This window comes from Diabrotica virgifera, chromosome 8 (assembly GCF_917563875.1).
Source record: "Diabrotica virgifera virgifera chromosome 8, PGI_DIABVI_V3a".
NCBI lineage: Eukaryota > Metazoa > Arthropoda > Insecta > Coleoptera > Chrysomelidae > Diabrotica > Diabrotica virgifera.
The window spans coordinates 115,826,790-115,841,747 of NC_065450.1; the positions used below are offsets into that span (position 1 = coordinate 115,826,790).

General features: G+C 32.7%; 1 protein-coding gene across 1 annotated transcript; it reads right to left on the bottom strand.

Moving 5' to 3' along the window:
* Nucleotides 1–545: 545 nt before the first annotated feature.
* Nucleotides 546–12,926, bottom strand: LOC126890680 (mitochondrial intermediate peptidase). Its single transcript, XM_050659805.1, has 4 exons — nt 12,080–12,926; nt 6,281–6,757; nt 5,757–6,207; nt 546–1,105 (listed from the first exon to the last, which is right to left on the bottom strand). Exons 1-4 carry the CDS (start codon nt 12,783–12,785, stop codon nt 622–624), a joined length of 2,118 nt encoding a protein of 705 aa, XP_050515762.1. The 5' UTR covers nt 12,786–12,926; the 3' UTR covers nt 546–621.
* Nucleotides 12,927–14,958: the final 2,032 nt, after the last annotated feature.

Genomic DNA, 14,958 nt, shown 5'->3' on the forward strand with positions numbered 1-14,958 from the left:
TTGATATTCCCCCCCCCCCCCCTATTCTAACTTGTGCAAAGGAGTTACTTACAGTAATGATAGGTAGAAATGGCTGCATAGTGTTTATATCTTATGTTGTCATGTGTTATGCAGTATATGCATCTCACAAGAATAAAATAGATATTTGTAATTACTCAACATGTTTCGCACCAGGACCAGTTTGATTCACTGGAATTGAGTAATTATTAACGAGCTTGATAAGCTTTTTGCTTATTACTTAGACAGCTGCTATATGTTTTTGAAGATCTGTTTCGATGTCTATTTTTTTCTGCCATAAATAATTAATTTCTTTATTTAAACTCCATTTCAATGGTTAATTAATTATACAGTTCATACCAAACCCTTCTTTCAGTGCGTCAACGATAAAATGTCGAAATATACTAACCTAATTTTACTCTTTGAAATTGTGAAAGTATGCAACTATCCGTCAACGAATACATAATTTTCTGAGTTCTATGTATAATAATCACGATATAGAGAATTCGACAAACTATGATGCACTGAAAGAAGGGTTTGGTATGAACTTTAGTTATAACTTTAAATGAAATGTTTATTTACAACGAAAAGTTAAATACATACACATAAAAGATCAATACATTACTATGATAAAAGTTCCTTATGATTTTTTAAAACAATTTCAACTTGACTCTGATGGTATTCAATTTCGTTTGTCAAAAATTTTGCCAAAACTGTAGGATCAGGAGCAACTTTTAAAAAGTCTGTCACTAAATTCCTTGGATTCTTTCCTCCGCCATGACTAAGACATTCTTCTCTATACTTCTGTCCATTTGTCCTGTTAAATGGATCATCTTCAAAATAAGTTTTCCAAATAGAATAAGCCAAAGCTCTAGATACTAAATATGAATAATACTTTGCACCATAACCAACCAAGTGGCTAAATCTGAGCTGCCAGGCAGTGTTTGATATGTACGGCAAACAATAAAAGTCTTTCTGGGTTTCAGCTAATACTTCTGTAGTAGACCCTTTCAATGGATGTTCCCCATGATATTTTTGGTCAATAGCAGCATAAAATACTTGCAGCTGAGTTTCGCTAGCTGTAAACAGCCGCTTTGACGCACATAATCTAAAAAAATTAATCAAATATGTACATATAATTATTGTGTAAGGCTAGAGTGCAGAATGGAATGTCAAGAACTTTCCAGACACAAACCGGACTTCGACAGGGGGATAGTCTATCGTGCCTTCTATTCAACATTACCCTAGAGAAAGATATTAGGGAATCTGGAATAACAACAAGAGGGACCATTATTAATAGGAGTGTACAAATACTAGCGTATGCAGATGACATTGATATAATAGCAAGAAGAAAGGCGAGGACCGGGTTCAATCGTTCACGGCATTGGAAGCAGCATCAAAAAGAATGGGGCTATAAGTATATACAAGAACACTAATAAAACTAAGTATATGAACTATGAAGTATATGAACTATGAAGGTCACAAATAATAATTAAGTAGCAGAACCTGAAGATCTAACGGTTGGAACATATACTTTCGAAGGAGTAAGAGAGTTCGTATATCTAGGCTAGCAAATCAACCAAAGTAATACAGTAACTGCAGAAATTAACAGACGTATATATCTAGCAAATAGAGCGTGCTATGGATTAAAGAAAATTCGCACGTTCCACAGAAACGTGGACGATAACAAAAAGTGATGAAGAACAGTTAGGCTGTTTTGCACGTAAAATCCTCAGATATATCTATAAAGGTGTGCAGGAAAACGGATTATGGCGTAGACGCTATAACTTTGAAGTTTACCAACTTTAAAGTGAGCCTAGTATTGGTAGATCTATCAAAATAAACAGGCTGCGGTGGCTAGGCCACTTGAGAGAATGAATGAGGTGGAGCCGTCGAAACACATTTATAGCCAGAGACCGGATGGGGTGAGGAGTAGGGTGGGCCGAAAAATTTTTTCTGTAAAATAACAACACCTGAGGTCAAAAAAGTTTCGTTGTACTAAAACACAAATTTTAAGCCCAAAATGAGTAGCTAAAAATATTTTTCTCCACTGCCACAAGGGCTCTATATGTTTTTAATATAAAAAGTCATTGTGGCACTAAAAAAATAAAAAAAAAATAATTTTTTTAAACGCAGATGTTCATATCTTTTTATTAACTAATTTTTGAAACATCAGGGATATTTCTTTTGTCTCAAAAAAAATTTGAAATAAAATCTGATTTTTAGTCGGTAATAAAATCATGACAGGTAGGTTCATGTATACCTCGTCAAATAACGTATTCGCGGTGTGCAAGTACTTGGAGGCGATACGAGAAACGATCGTGCGAGAATAGCGGAGAAATATTGTAACTTTCTTAAATAATTCATTGTCAATTGAAATTGTCAAATTGACGTATATTTCATATCTAATGTCAATGAAGAAGAAAAATTATATATTCCTCCACAATATTGATATGATATGCAAATATTATATAAAGGTGAATGTAATTAATTGTATTTTGCTTGCATTACTGCATTTTAATAACTAATTATATTTACTACATACAATTGTTTACGTTTTAGTTTTAATAACATAACCTGAATCTTATTTTTTCTTCTTATTATTTTTTTGGACTATGGCCTTGACAATTATCCAGCAACCAGGACCATATGATTGGCCAATATAATTAAAAGTGCGAGTAAAAGTGCAGAGCGAAGAAACCAGGTGTCGCTTTTCCGAACTTGCACGGTCCCAATATGTATGTAATACCTACTTGTTTCAGTATTTCGTCACTAAATAATAAATAGATAAAAATTAATTTAGAAACCTACTTCAAAAAATGTGGCGAAATGCCCAAATAAAGTAGGTATACGTTAGCATAAAGAAAGAAGAGCAAAAGAAAAGAAAAGAATTGGAATTCAGAACCAATTTATTCCATTATTTATTCTTGGTCTTTACTTGATGGACGGAAAGACAACAATTTAGTATTCGAGGAAAAGACAAGTAAAACTGTGGTGAAAGAGCAGAATAATAGGTTTGTTCTAGCATCAGTTTCAAACGGTTTGAAACCATCAGCGAATAGTGGACCAGCGCGAGTAGAGGGGATAGCACTGGTGACTGTTATTATGTTCTCTCACTGACCAACTATTTGCTGACGGTTTCTGACTATTTTGACTGTTTGCTAGACAAACCTAATATCATGTTAGAAGAACCAGGTTCTAAGTATTTGGGTCACATTTGTCCTGCGTCTGGCACTGTTATGAATATAGTACCTAAATGGAATCTTGCGACTTTGTTTTTAAAAAATGTAATTTGGATCTCAATAGCTTAGAGGTCGTCGGCTGTAACGGCACTGTCACAAACATAGGGTTTAAAGGAGGCATTCGAGTGTTACGTTACCGGAGAATAAAATTGGAAGGCCCCTACATTGGTTTGTCTGTCAGCTGCACGGGTCTCTTGGAAAACGACTGCAAGTTTGTAAAACTTTTTCTTTAGCTTCATTTTCAAAAATAGAATCATCAGTTGATGAATTTCACAGCGACGATCTTAGTACAGATATTTGTCAATCTGTACGATATTTGTCAAGTTAAACGTGGTGTTTGTTGAGAAAAACTTTCTACATTTTCGTTGGCTTACCACTGCTTCCCGTTATATTATGTAGCAACCGGAATCCCCTCAAAAAACCTCAAAAACCAAGCCATTTTGTAATAAAAGTGTATGTGTCCATGTACTTTTTAAGGCTCAACCGTCATGAATTTATCGACCAAGACATCTATTCAAAACATTAAGACTCTGCGACTTTTTACTACCAGAATTAAAGGATTTAGTCTACAAAAGTATTCATAGAAATGGATACTTAGAAAGGGAGTCCAGAAAATATTATTTTGGCTGTGTTATTTGACGAACGTAAACACATAAGACTATTGGGATTATGAAATTCCAAAGAATTTTGAAGAGTAGACAGATAAATTGCAACAATCATCGACGTTTCGTAGTACCAGAATTATTTTTTGACGCTAAGGAGCACCTACTTTGAGGTTATCGACTGCCAGAAAGTTTTATGGAGAGAGCCTCCCGTAGGGAAGTTGTTAAAATCCCGAAACCAGTCTTTTGGCATGTCTGTTCCTTGGAACAGATCGAAATCAAGGGAAGTTATGCCAAAATATGAATCAAAGAAAGACTTTTTTGAAATGATCTGTTTGTTACTTAAAAGAGATAACATTCTGTTTTTTTATAGTTATAGGCTATATTATAGTTTAGTTAGACTGTTCTGTATTTTTGTTTACTTTTTATGTATTCAAAACAAAGTCGACTTTAGCCCATATACCATACAGTAAAAAATATAGGTTTTTGAAAAATTATTATTTTTTATATAGGTAGCTTTGTGGCAGTGGAAAAAAATTAATTAACCAAAATACGATGATGTCAGTTATCTTATTAAACACTTTTTTGTCTAAGTCAACCATAGTAAATTTAAAAAAACTAATGTGACATATATTACATGAGTAGATTTTTTCGAAAAAATCTCATTTTTATATAGCTCTGTGGCAGTGGAAAAAAATTAAATTAATAATAAAACAAAACACTGTGAAGTAAGTTATCTTATCATACATCTTTTCTGAAGTCATGAAACTTAATTAAAAAAACAAAATAAAAAACACATTACTCAACGGCCCACCCTAGTGAGGAGAAGAGGCAGGCCCAGAGCACGATTTAAGGAACAGGTGGAAGACAATTTGGGAGTGTTAGGAGTGCGAAATTGGAAAACCAAGACGAAGGATAGGAAGGAATGGAAACTGATTCTGGAACAGGCCAACACCCACCATGGATTGTAGAGCCAATGATGATGATGAATGGCAGCTTAAAATCGTCTGGGAGTGAATTCAAACATTACCTTTTACGGAGTCAGGTAATATTTATATTTTGGGAGTAAACTCAACTCGTCCCAATAAATTGAGCCTGAAATATAGTTTAAATATTAAATTGACCTATCTGAGAGTTTTATGAGGGGGGGGGGGGTAACGCTCACTCCAGTGCAAAAGTGCACAATTTTTGTCAAACTTTTTGTTGGCATCGAAAAATCATATTTGCAATAGGCTAACACAATTTTCAATTGGTAAAGTAAAGAAAAAGTTATAATTTTAAGTAATTTTGGAGAGTTTATGATCCAAGTATTTAATAGATAAATTACATGAAATGAGCCAAGAAATATTATTTATTGATGAAGCTAAAATCAAATCTGAAATTACCTTCATAGGCCAGTACAGTCAGACATTTTGATCTCTAAAAATCATATAAGCTGAATTTTGCCGTGAATGTAAACGTTAAGGCCACAAAAAAGATGCAAAAAAATTTGCTAATCCTATCACCGGGCTTCCCCTTGAAAAGCCCCAGAAGGTGATCTCACAAAAATTGTAAAAAATGGCAAAAAACTTGCTGATTTATTTAACGGCGTTGTAGAAACGGACTTCATTTGCGAAAAAATGCAAAAATTAAATACGAAAGCTGCATTCTTCACCTTTAATCTTTATTTATACGTCCATGGTCATACACCCACCTAAACGTTACGCAGAGAGGATTTCTCTCACTGGCCATGGTTCGCTCTGGGAGCTATCTATATTTTAAATTTTACCTATATACTACTTTTCTTTATATTATATTTTTAAGGATTATAAATCATGAACCACCATAAACGAATATAGTAAACAATATTTCATACATTTATGTAAGTATAGGAAATTGTAACCAAATGTAACAAAATTGTAAATGCGATTTTTACCTTTGTAACATGTCTTCTGAAATTGGTTCTTGGGTTTGAAAATGTCTTGCAAATTTTCTAAGGATCCTATGATCAGAAGCAAAATATTCCATTAATATAGAAGGTACTTCTGCAAAATCAGTACTGCATCTTGTTCCACTAACATGTTGGTATTTAGTCCTGGCAAGCATAGAATGCATTGCATGACCCATTTCATGAAACAGGTTGTCAACCATGCTAGGGCTTAATAGAGATGGACTTGACCAACGAGGTGCTGGAAGATTGAGCATAAGAACTACAATGGGCTGTTGATAATCGCCATTGGATAGTTCTCTACCTCCTCTGATTGTAAAATGGCAATCTTGATTAGGTTTCCCAGTTCGTTCATAAAAATCACAATATATGTATCCTAGAAGTCCTTCACTTTCATGTATTACTGACAGTTTGTACACATCTGGTGACCAACATTCTCCTGTAAAATACAATAACTAGTACTAAATCTGTGTCATACAAAATACATTATGTATTTAGATTTAAATAGTTACCTGGAGATAATTCAGAAATCACTAATTGTACTCCATATAATGCTTCAAAAACTGTATTGAGACCATCCATGCAAGCTCCCAAAGAGAAGTATGGGGAATATTCTTTTGTTGAAACTCTAAACCAGTCCTTTTTAGCCTTTTGTGTAAAATATGGCACATCCCATGCCATCAGTGGTCCAATGTTACCATTTTCAAGAACTTTCATTTTCCCCATCACAGTAAAATCAGCCTGAGATTTTTGATAAATATCTTCAGAAAGTATTTTTAAAAATGCCATGACATGTTCAGGATGTTCAGAGATGGAACCTCTTAAAGCTCTGTGGGCATATGTTTGAAATCCACAAATATGAGCTAATTCATTTCTTGCTTCTAACAAAGCATTTAATATTTGATCTTGGTCCCTATCTGGATGCAAAAATATTCTATATGCCATTTCTCTAGCAAGAGGATCAGTAGAATCAGTGTATAAACCAGATACTGAAATATAATATTTAATAATTTAGTTCCATTTCTCAATCTTAAATATGTATAAAAAATATATCACTTAAAATATACATATAGGTAACTTAAGGGGCTATCCTAGTGTAAAAGTACGAAATTCATATACTTTTTTGGGAATTTCTAAAATAAAAAGTACTGTACCAGTTGTTTTGAAAACTTGCATGAGTATTTATTATAAAAAAAGTACATGTAAAAAAAATTCATAAGAAAATATAACACTGTGAAAAAAAAACAGCTCCACTGCTGCAGTGATTGGGACTAATAGACTGCAATCACTGCAACAGTGGAGCTATGTTTTTTTCACATGTACAAATTTTCAAAACAACTGGTAAAGAACTTTTTATTTGTTACTTTTTATTTATATCCCAACAAAAGTATATGATTTTCGTACTTTTACACTAGGATAGCCCCCATAACATAATATATAGTTTGAAATAGATTACGTGTAAAAGTACAGATTAACCAATAATGAGATCGTATTGACATCAGCCAAAGACATGAGCAATAGGATTAAATCAGTTACATACTAAAATAAAAATTAAGCAGGTTATACAGGAATTAAAGCATGTTAAGTACATGTTTATATACTAGTGAAGAAGCCATATAGATTCGGAAAAAGTTTATGGTTGGTGTTACAAAATTAGCAAGATATCTAACAAAGATACTAACATTATGTTTTCACTACAAAGATCACAATCATATTTCCTCCTAGTCTCCCTTCCGCATGAACCCTCATTATAGTGTTATACTGAACGATAAAGCCAATTATTTCTGATCAAATTGTACTCTACAAAGTAATATCTCCAATTTATTACAGAAGTAAATCAATTCACCCACATTTGATAATGCTAAAAAGATGACAGGTCAAATAAATGGCAATAATGTTGAACCTCTCCTCTCTAAATATTTTCACTATTAAATTTTCAACAAGGTATTTCAGGGACCTTATATTGCTATGCCATTTTAAATACAGTATGCAGCAAAATAAACAGTACTGAAATGTGTATGCCTCAAATGTGTATGTGTCATATTATGCCGAAATGTTACTGAGTAGTTTTTGAATGTAGTTATAGTATGTGTGAATGCTGTGTTAATGTTAGGTGCTTCAGGATGGTTCTCAGTTCTACAGAAAAACTTTTTTGAAAGTGAGAAGGTCGAAAGGCAAAAATGATCCAAGCTTAAAATCAACAATGGTTTAAGCAGGACGGGGAAACCTGTCACATGGCCAGGGATTCTCTTCAAATACTGAGCAATCATTTTGGGAGATCTCCACATACCAGACCTAACGCCACCTGATGCATATATGAGGGGAATGTTGAAGGAAGCACACCAATCCACCATCTGATATTTCGGAATTGTGGACTAGAATTAAAGATTTTTTTCTTAACTGAGGGCATCATTTAAGATCTATTTTATCGGGAACGTCATCGTGAATAATATTTGCGAGGCTATTCGCTCCGTGCATGACTGACACGACACCTAGCATAGTCGTCTGAAATTTTTGGCGAACACAACTTAATGTTAAACATATTATGATACAAATATGACATATTTGACGTTAATGTAATATATTTATTTACCATTTTTGATAAAATTTATTATACAAACAATAAGTTTCAACGAGTGTCAAATAAACGTCAAAATTAAGTGTACATCGAAAGCAATTAGGCAGTGTGAGTTATTATTACCAGATTTTAACATTAGCTGGATCTATTGAACTATTACTTTTGTGGTGTGTATGTAACACAAAATGGAAATGGATGACAATAGGAATATATCATCAGATCGGGCAAGGAAAGAAAGTCAGTATGAAAATATAAAAATAAATAATAAAAATCAAAATGGCAATAATAAGGTAAGCGAAATATCTATTGAAAAAAATTATTATTTAATCATTATTCGCCAAAGTTGTCATATTTCGCCGCTACGGACACTGTCATAGTTTAGTATATCCCCACCATGGTCGGGCACGGAGCCCATATCATGTATACTAAATATGTATGTAAATAATCATAAACATTTCCATATTCATTTCAGTACTACATATCTGGACCTAGGTGGTGTCCTGAATTTATTTGGCTGTATACTATATATCTGGACCTAGGAGGTAAACTATACTATGTTGACATGGTGTTATTTTGAACAAGTTCCTTTAATCTACCTACTTATTTTATTAGTTGGATTATACAAATTGGTTATATTAGGTTTGTTCCAAGTTCCAACACAACGAAGAACCGTCATGTATAGTTTCTCGGAAAATTCTCGAGAATGAAAAATCAGAGAATATTCTCGAGAATATTCTTTATATGGAGAATTTTCTGAGAATGATCCCTAGACGCGCTTAAGGATATTGTTAAAGATGAAATAGGGTATTAAAAATCGTAAAATTACATACAAAATTATGAGACGAAACATCAGTGCTCTTTATATGTATATATAAAAAAATACAAAAACAAGAGAAAACCAAATTTATTTGATAAAAAAATGAAATTTTCTTCTTAACAGCAAATAATGGATGAGTGATCTAATCTGAAAAATATGAGGCCTCAGATTCAGAATCTATTTCTATCATTTGCTCATCCTGGCCATCTGTATTCTGTATTTCAATGCACTGATGAGAAGTTGTGGGATTTTGTGTTTCACGAGTCGCCAGCTCAGTCATGGATTGGTCTACTATCGGATTCCACGATATGACTGGGTCTAGTTTTTCAAGTGATTTTACAAAGTATGGTTTTCCAAAAAATCCCTCCCTATACCGATAAAGTGCCAAAATCTGCCATTATTTCAGACGAGTCGTCACCATATTTTAAAGTTGCTAAATTATCTATTAACTCAGTTCCTTCAACTTGCTCTTCTCTGCTTAAATGCACACCATTAAATTCGCTGAGAATAGAAAATTCTCACTGAGAATTTTCTGGCACAGAATATTCTCGTTCTCGAGAATATTCTCTTCTTACATCGCTAGTCATGTAACAATCACGTTACTATAAAATAATACGTTTCATGCATTCTGTGTCTGTACATCGTGCGTTCCATGATACTGCGCAGGACGGTGATCGTTAATGGTTTCTCGTTATGTTGGAATAAACCTATATTATCATTAAAATATGGTCACATTTTCTTTCAACCAATTATGGGATATATCAGATTTTTATTAACATCTTAAGTGCTCTAAACTTTGTTGCAAACACAGTTGCTCGAAATGACATAGTGTAGTTTACCTCCGAGGTCCAGATATGCTTTTCTCACTTCCTATTGTTTCAAGTGCATACCTACATTAAGTTATTGCCTTTATTGTATGAGTTAATTCCTGATGATATTTAAACTATTCAGATAATGGAATGGAAATTTAGTTAGAAATTGCAGAACACAAAGTACTACAAAGTAAAGAAAGGTCCAGAAAAATCTGAACACAAGGTTTAGAAAAAAAGAGGTATTTATATATTACATCATAGACATGTCTCTACCTGTATTTAGTTGTTAATTTCATCACAAATCTTTACCTACAGTCTATTCCATGAATACTATTTTGGATTATCAGGACAACGAATATTTTACTGTGCAACATAAGAGATACAAAAATAAATTGCTCTAATAATTATTCCAATAAAAAGACTACTTTTAATAATTTACTTTCGCATTTCTTCAGTTGCACAGTAAAATATTTTTTGTAGCTATAATCCCACACAGTCATATATCGATGGCTTAAAGCAGGGGTCACCAATTATATTTCCTGAGGGTCCGTTTTGAAAACCTATGACACTTCCGAGGTCCGGAGTTAACACTACCTGTCTGGTTGTTCCAATTCAGTAAACAAATCAGAAGGATGCAGTGCGAAATTTTTAGGCAGAAATTGTTTTTAACAGTTTTTTAATAAATTCAAAACATCACCTTTTTTGCTCCCGAAAATATGTTTTTAGAATTTTTGGGTCATCTTAAACAAAAAAGATTTTCTGTCATTTTTCTCAAAACTTGATAGATTTAAAGTTTTAAGCACTTTATAAACTGAAAAATGCAAAAATAAGCATTTTCGAAGCTTGAAAATTCATGTGTACATTATTATTTTTGCAGTTGTCAAGTGCCTAAATTGAAGATTAAACATTCAATTTCAAGATTCTGATGAGTTATCGGGGTTTGTTTCCATTTCAACCGTTTGTTTTTATTGGCTTATTTAATTAGCACATTGGCAATAATTAATTGAATACATAAATAAATCATTAAGAAAAAAATATGTAAATAATAAATTATAAAATTTTAATAAATGTGAAGTATTATTTGTTGGGCATTTTTTGCATAAGTACGTATAATATGTGTAATAAGTGCGACAGAGACGCACCATAAATTACGATGTATGGTGACTTAAAAGTTGAGCGGACTCGCATAATTAACAATTAAAAACAACAGTCTATATTGAACTAAGTCCCAATTACTCGTTAGGATCTTGAAATTGAATTTATAAACTTCAATTTAGGAACTTGGAAACCTGAAAACTAATAATTTACATATGAGTTTTCAAACCTCAAAAATGCGTACGTATTTTCACATTTTTCAAATTTTAAATCACTTATAATTCGAAAACCATCAACTTTTGAAAAAAAAATGACAAGAGACTTTTTTTTTAAATACAATTTTCGGGGCTAAAAGGTAATTTCGAATTTGTATAAAAATATTGTTTTGCCCGGCATCCTGGGCCCCTTCTAATTTGTTTAAGGGGACATTTTTGAACAGGAATCCACAAAAAAATAGAATCAGAAAATTTGTCATTCTTTACATAATTAAATTATCAGTGAGAAAAATGACATTTTTTATTATGTACAACCTGTCTGAAGTTTGGGATGAGTTTGGTGCAACTGATTCGTCTCATTGGGGAGTCGGGATATTCATCTGTTAACTGAGATCTGTACCGATTTTTAATAAAGTTCATTCTTGATAAAGCAGCTTCGCACACATAAGTTGAGTCAAACATAATATACAATTTCATCGCCAAACATTTTCAAAATTGCCAAACGCTATATTCTGAATTGAATGATGGTCCGCACAAAAGTAGCTCAAGGTCCGGAGGCAGACCGAGGTCCACTAATTGATGACTCCTGGCTTAAAGCACACTTATTGTATGTCTGTGCATGTACTTTTTGAGAAAATCGAGTTTGAAAGTTTAAGCTCTTGTAGTACAGCGCTATACTGTACAGTTTTGAAATGTCATTTGAAATTGTCATATATTCACTGAGTAAACTCTAAATAAATATTATATACACACTGGCTTTCTTACAGTTTGAAATATTGAATTAATAAACATACCTAAAATAGAATCACCATCACTATCCAAAATGTTCCTGACATTTTTTGGCAAAACAGATTTCTTTATAACCCTAGGTGTAGAAGAATTAGTAACAAAATGCTGTCCTAAGCTAAATATATTGTTAGTAAGGTTGACAACTTTATTTCTCTCGTTGTCTGGAAGATGTATACCACATTGCTCAAAATCTATAAGAAATAATTCTCCTACATGTTTATCTAAAGGTGTGTTTTTAACAATATCAGATTTAACAGCTTGTTTTAATGCTTTGTATAACTCAATATTTGTATTTAATTTTTCGACTACTCCACTTACTGCACAACAAGCGTTTTCTGCTGCCAGCCTGTAACTTTCATCAGGGTGGGCTAACCTAATAAATTCTGCCAAATCAGCAACTTGGCAAAGGGAATCTGACATTTCATCAAAGATTTCTACCATTTTTTTCTGTCTATGAGGATTTACAGCTTCCTCTATAAGCCTATCTGTTTTGCGAATACACATATCTTCTATTATATTAAAACCATTAGCAGTTGTTAATTCGGAAACACCAAATAAACCTCCATTATTCCTATGATACTGAAACTTATAAGTGGGTCTAGAGTTAAATGCCTCAGCCAGGGGAGACCAAATGGACACTCCACGTCTTTGATGACTTCTTACGAATGTAAAAGATTTTGTAATGTAATTTCGCCATAATAAAGAGTTCATAGTTCATGTTTTTAATTAGTCTTTATGTCATAAATAGTCATGTTCACAGCAAAAAATTTTATATAATTTAATTCTTTTCTATTTTTCTGACTTCATAACCTAATAATTTCAAAAGATATCTGACTGACATTGACAGATTGTGACAGTTATTTTCAAACTTTTTTGTGTCATGATCCTGAAGTTTGGTAGCCACAGCCACAAACAAATTAATTAATATGTCTCAGCAAATATATTGTATTTAATATGTATTTACATGTTTTTTTCTATTCTCAGAACTTGATGTAAATGTCCATGTTTTTAACTGTTTTATATGTATATAATCCGTTTTGGGCAAAATTAAATTAACGCTGTGTCTAGGTACACGCTAACGTGTACGCAAATAAAAAAGTTAGGTACACGCTTAAACGTCATCAAGTCAGTGATGTCATTATTTAGCGTGTACTATGACTGGGTTTTTTGGTACACGCTAGAGAGATATTGCAAATTTAACACAGCCTACGTTGCGCTATTTACACCGCGCTATTTTGACAGAATTGACATTTCTCAGACGTTTCATAAATGCAGATATTGCTCAACATTTTGGTTGCGGTATTTTACGGCTCAATTAAGATTAGTTGTTTATCTAATTTGTCCTCAAAATCCAGAATTTAATTTAGATGGAAGAAAGGTTTGTATTTTCTTCCAAATATCGAGTAAGAGAAACAAATGATCCTTGAATGTTCTCATAAATAAAAGATTTTCCTGTTGCACTCTTTATGTTTTCCTGAACTAACGTCAAATTTTCTGGAGAAGTCAATGGATTTTGACATAAAACTTGTTTTAATAAACACAAATCGTCATCAGACGTAAATCTAATTCGTTTGCTACTGTCTGAGGTACCCATTTTAGCAAATTATTACGAATAAATTTGGTTTAAATGAAAGATAAACAACAAACAGGTATAACCCAATAAAGGAAGAAGAAGAAGAAGAAGAACAACAAACATAACCTGAAAACAAAATAGCGCAACGAATACCGCACAGCGTAACGACTCCTGTAATAACGGCAGGCCGTATTTCCAATAACGCAGCGTAAGCCAGATATCACATCTGCGCATGCTCTACTGTCAAAATAACGCGTGCTGTAATACAGCAAGTGCAAAAAAGACTCAGCAATATCTCTCTACTACTAATTTGAGCCGCGTGTATGCTGTGGTATTAAGTATCTGTAAGTATGGCGAGTGTCAGAGTGTGGTTAGAATTTGTCTAATCGCCTTATGTTTACACTTTAATATTGATTTGTAAAGAGTTTCCTTATTTCTTACTTGTTTAGTGTTTTTTTTAAAATTAACTATGGGGTGTGGACAATTACTGAGTTCTTTTAATAAGTTTAACAACATTCTAAAACAGTATGAAAAAGATAAGAGACAAAAATTCGTGATTAAGGGCAGCAGAAGTAATAAGATAAAATATACGGGGCGATTGATTAGTGTGATAAAGCTCAGTAGATCCGCTATAGTAATAGCAATAGAAGTTAGTAACAAAAACTTTAGAAAATTTTGAGGTTCATGTTACAAAATTACTAAAATTAGTTAGAATGTTACAGGGCGTTCGATAATGTATTGGCAGACCAAACTTATGTTTTTTAAATGGAACACCCTATATTTTATTTTATGTTCGAAATCTTCTTAACTTCCATATCCCAAAAATATAAAGGTTTATTATGTTATACAGGGTATTTACAAAGTTATAACCAATTTTCTATGAAAATCGTAACAAGTTCAACTCGCTGTATAAATAAAAATAAACACCACAGCAAAAATAAACACCAATATAAACTGGTATAATTAACTTATAAAAATTATTTTAGTAGTATTTTGTATATATCATGTTAACTAATATTTATTTTGCTAACCTGAATATATACTTTTATATACATATTGTTTTATTACAATTAAGTTTGAAACATCTGAATAGCTTTGCTTCCCCTTCCCCTTCCCTTAATAAAAATATTTTCTATCAAAGAAACAACAAACACTAAACATATCAAAATAGCGTGTACCAAAATATAAAGTCACTGAGCACGCTAAATAATGACGTCACTGGCTTGATGAAGTTTAATTCGCGTGTACCTAACTTTTTTATTTGCGTACACGTTAGCGTGTACCTAGACACAGCGTTAAATTAATGAACCA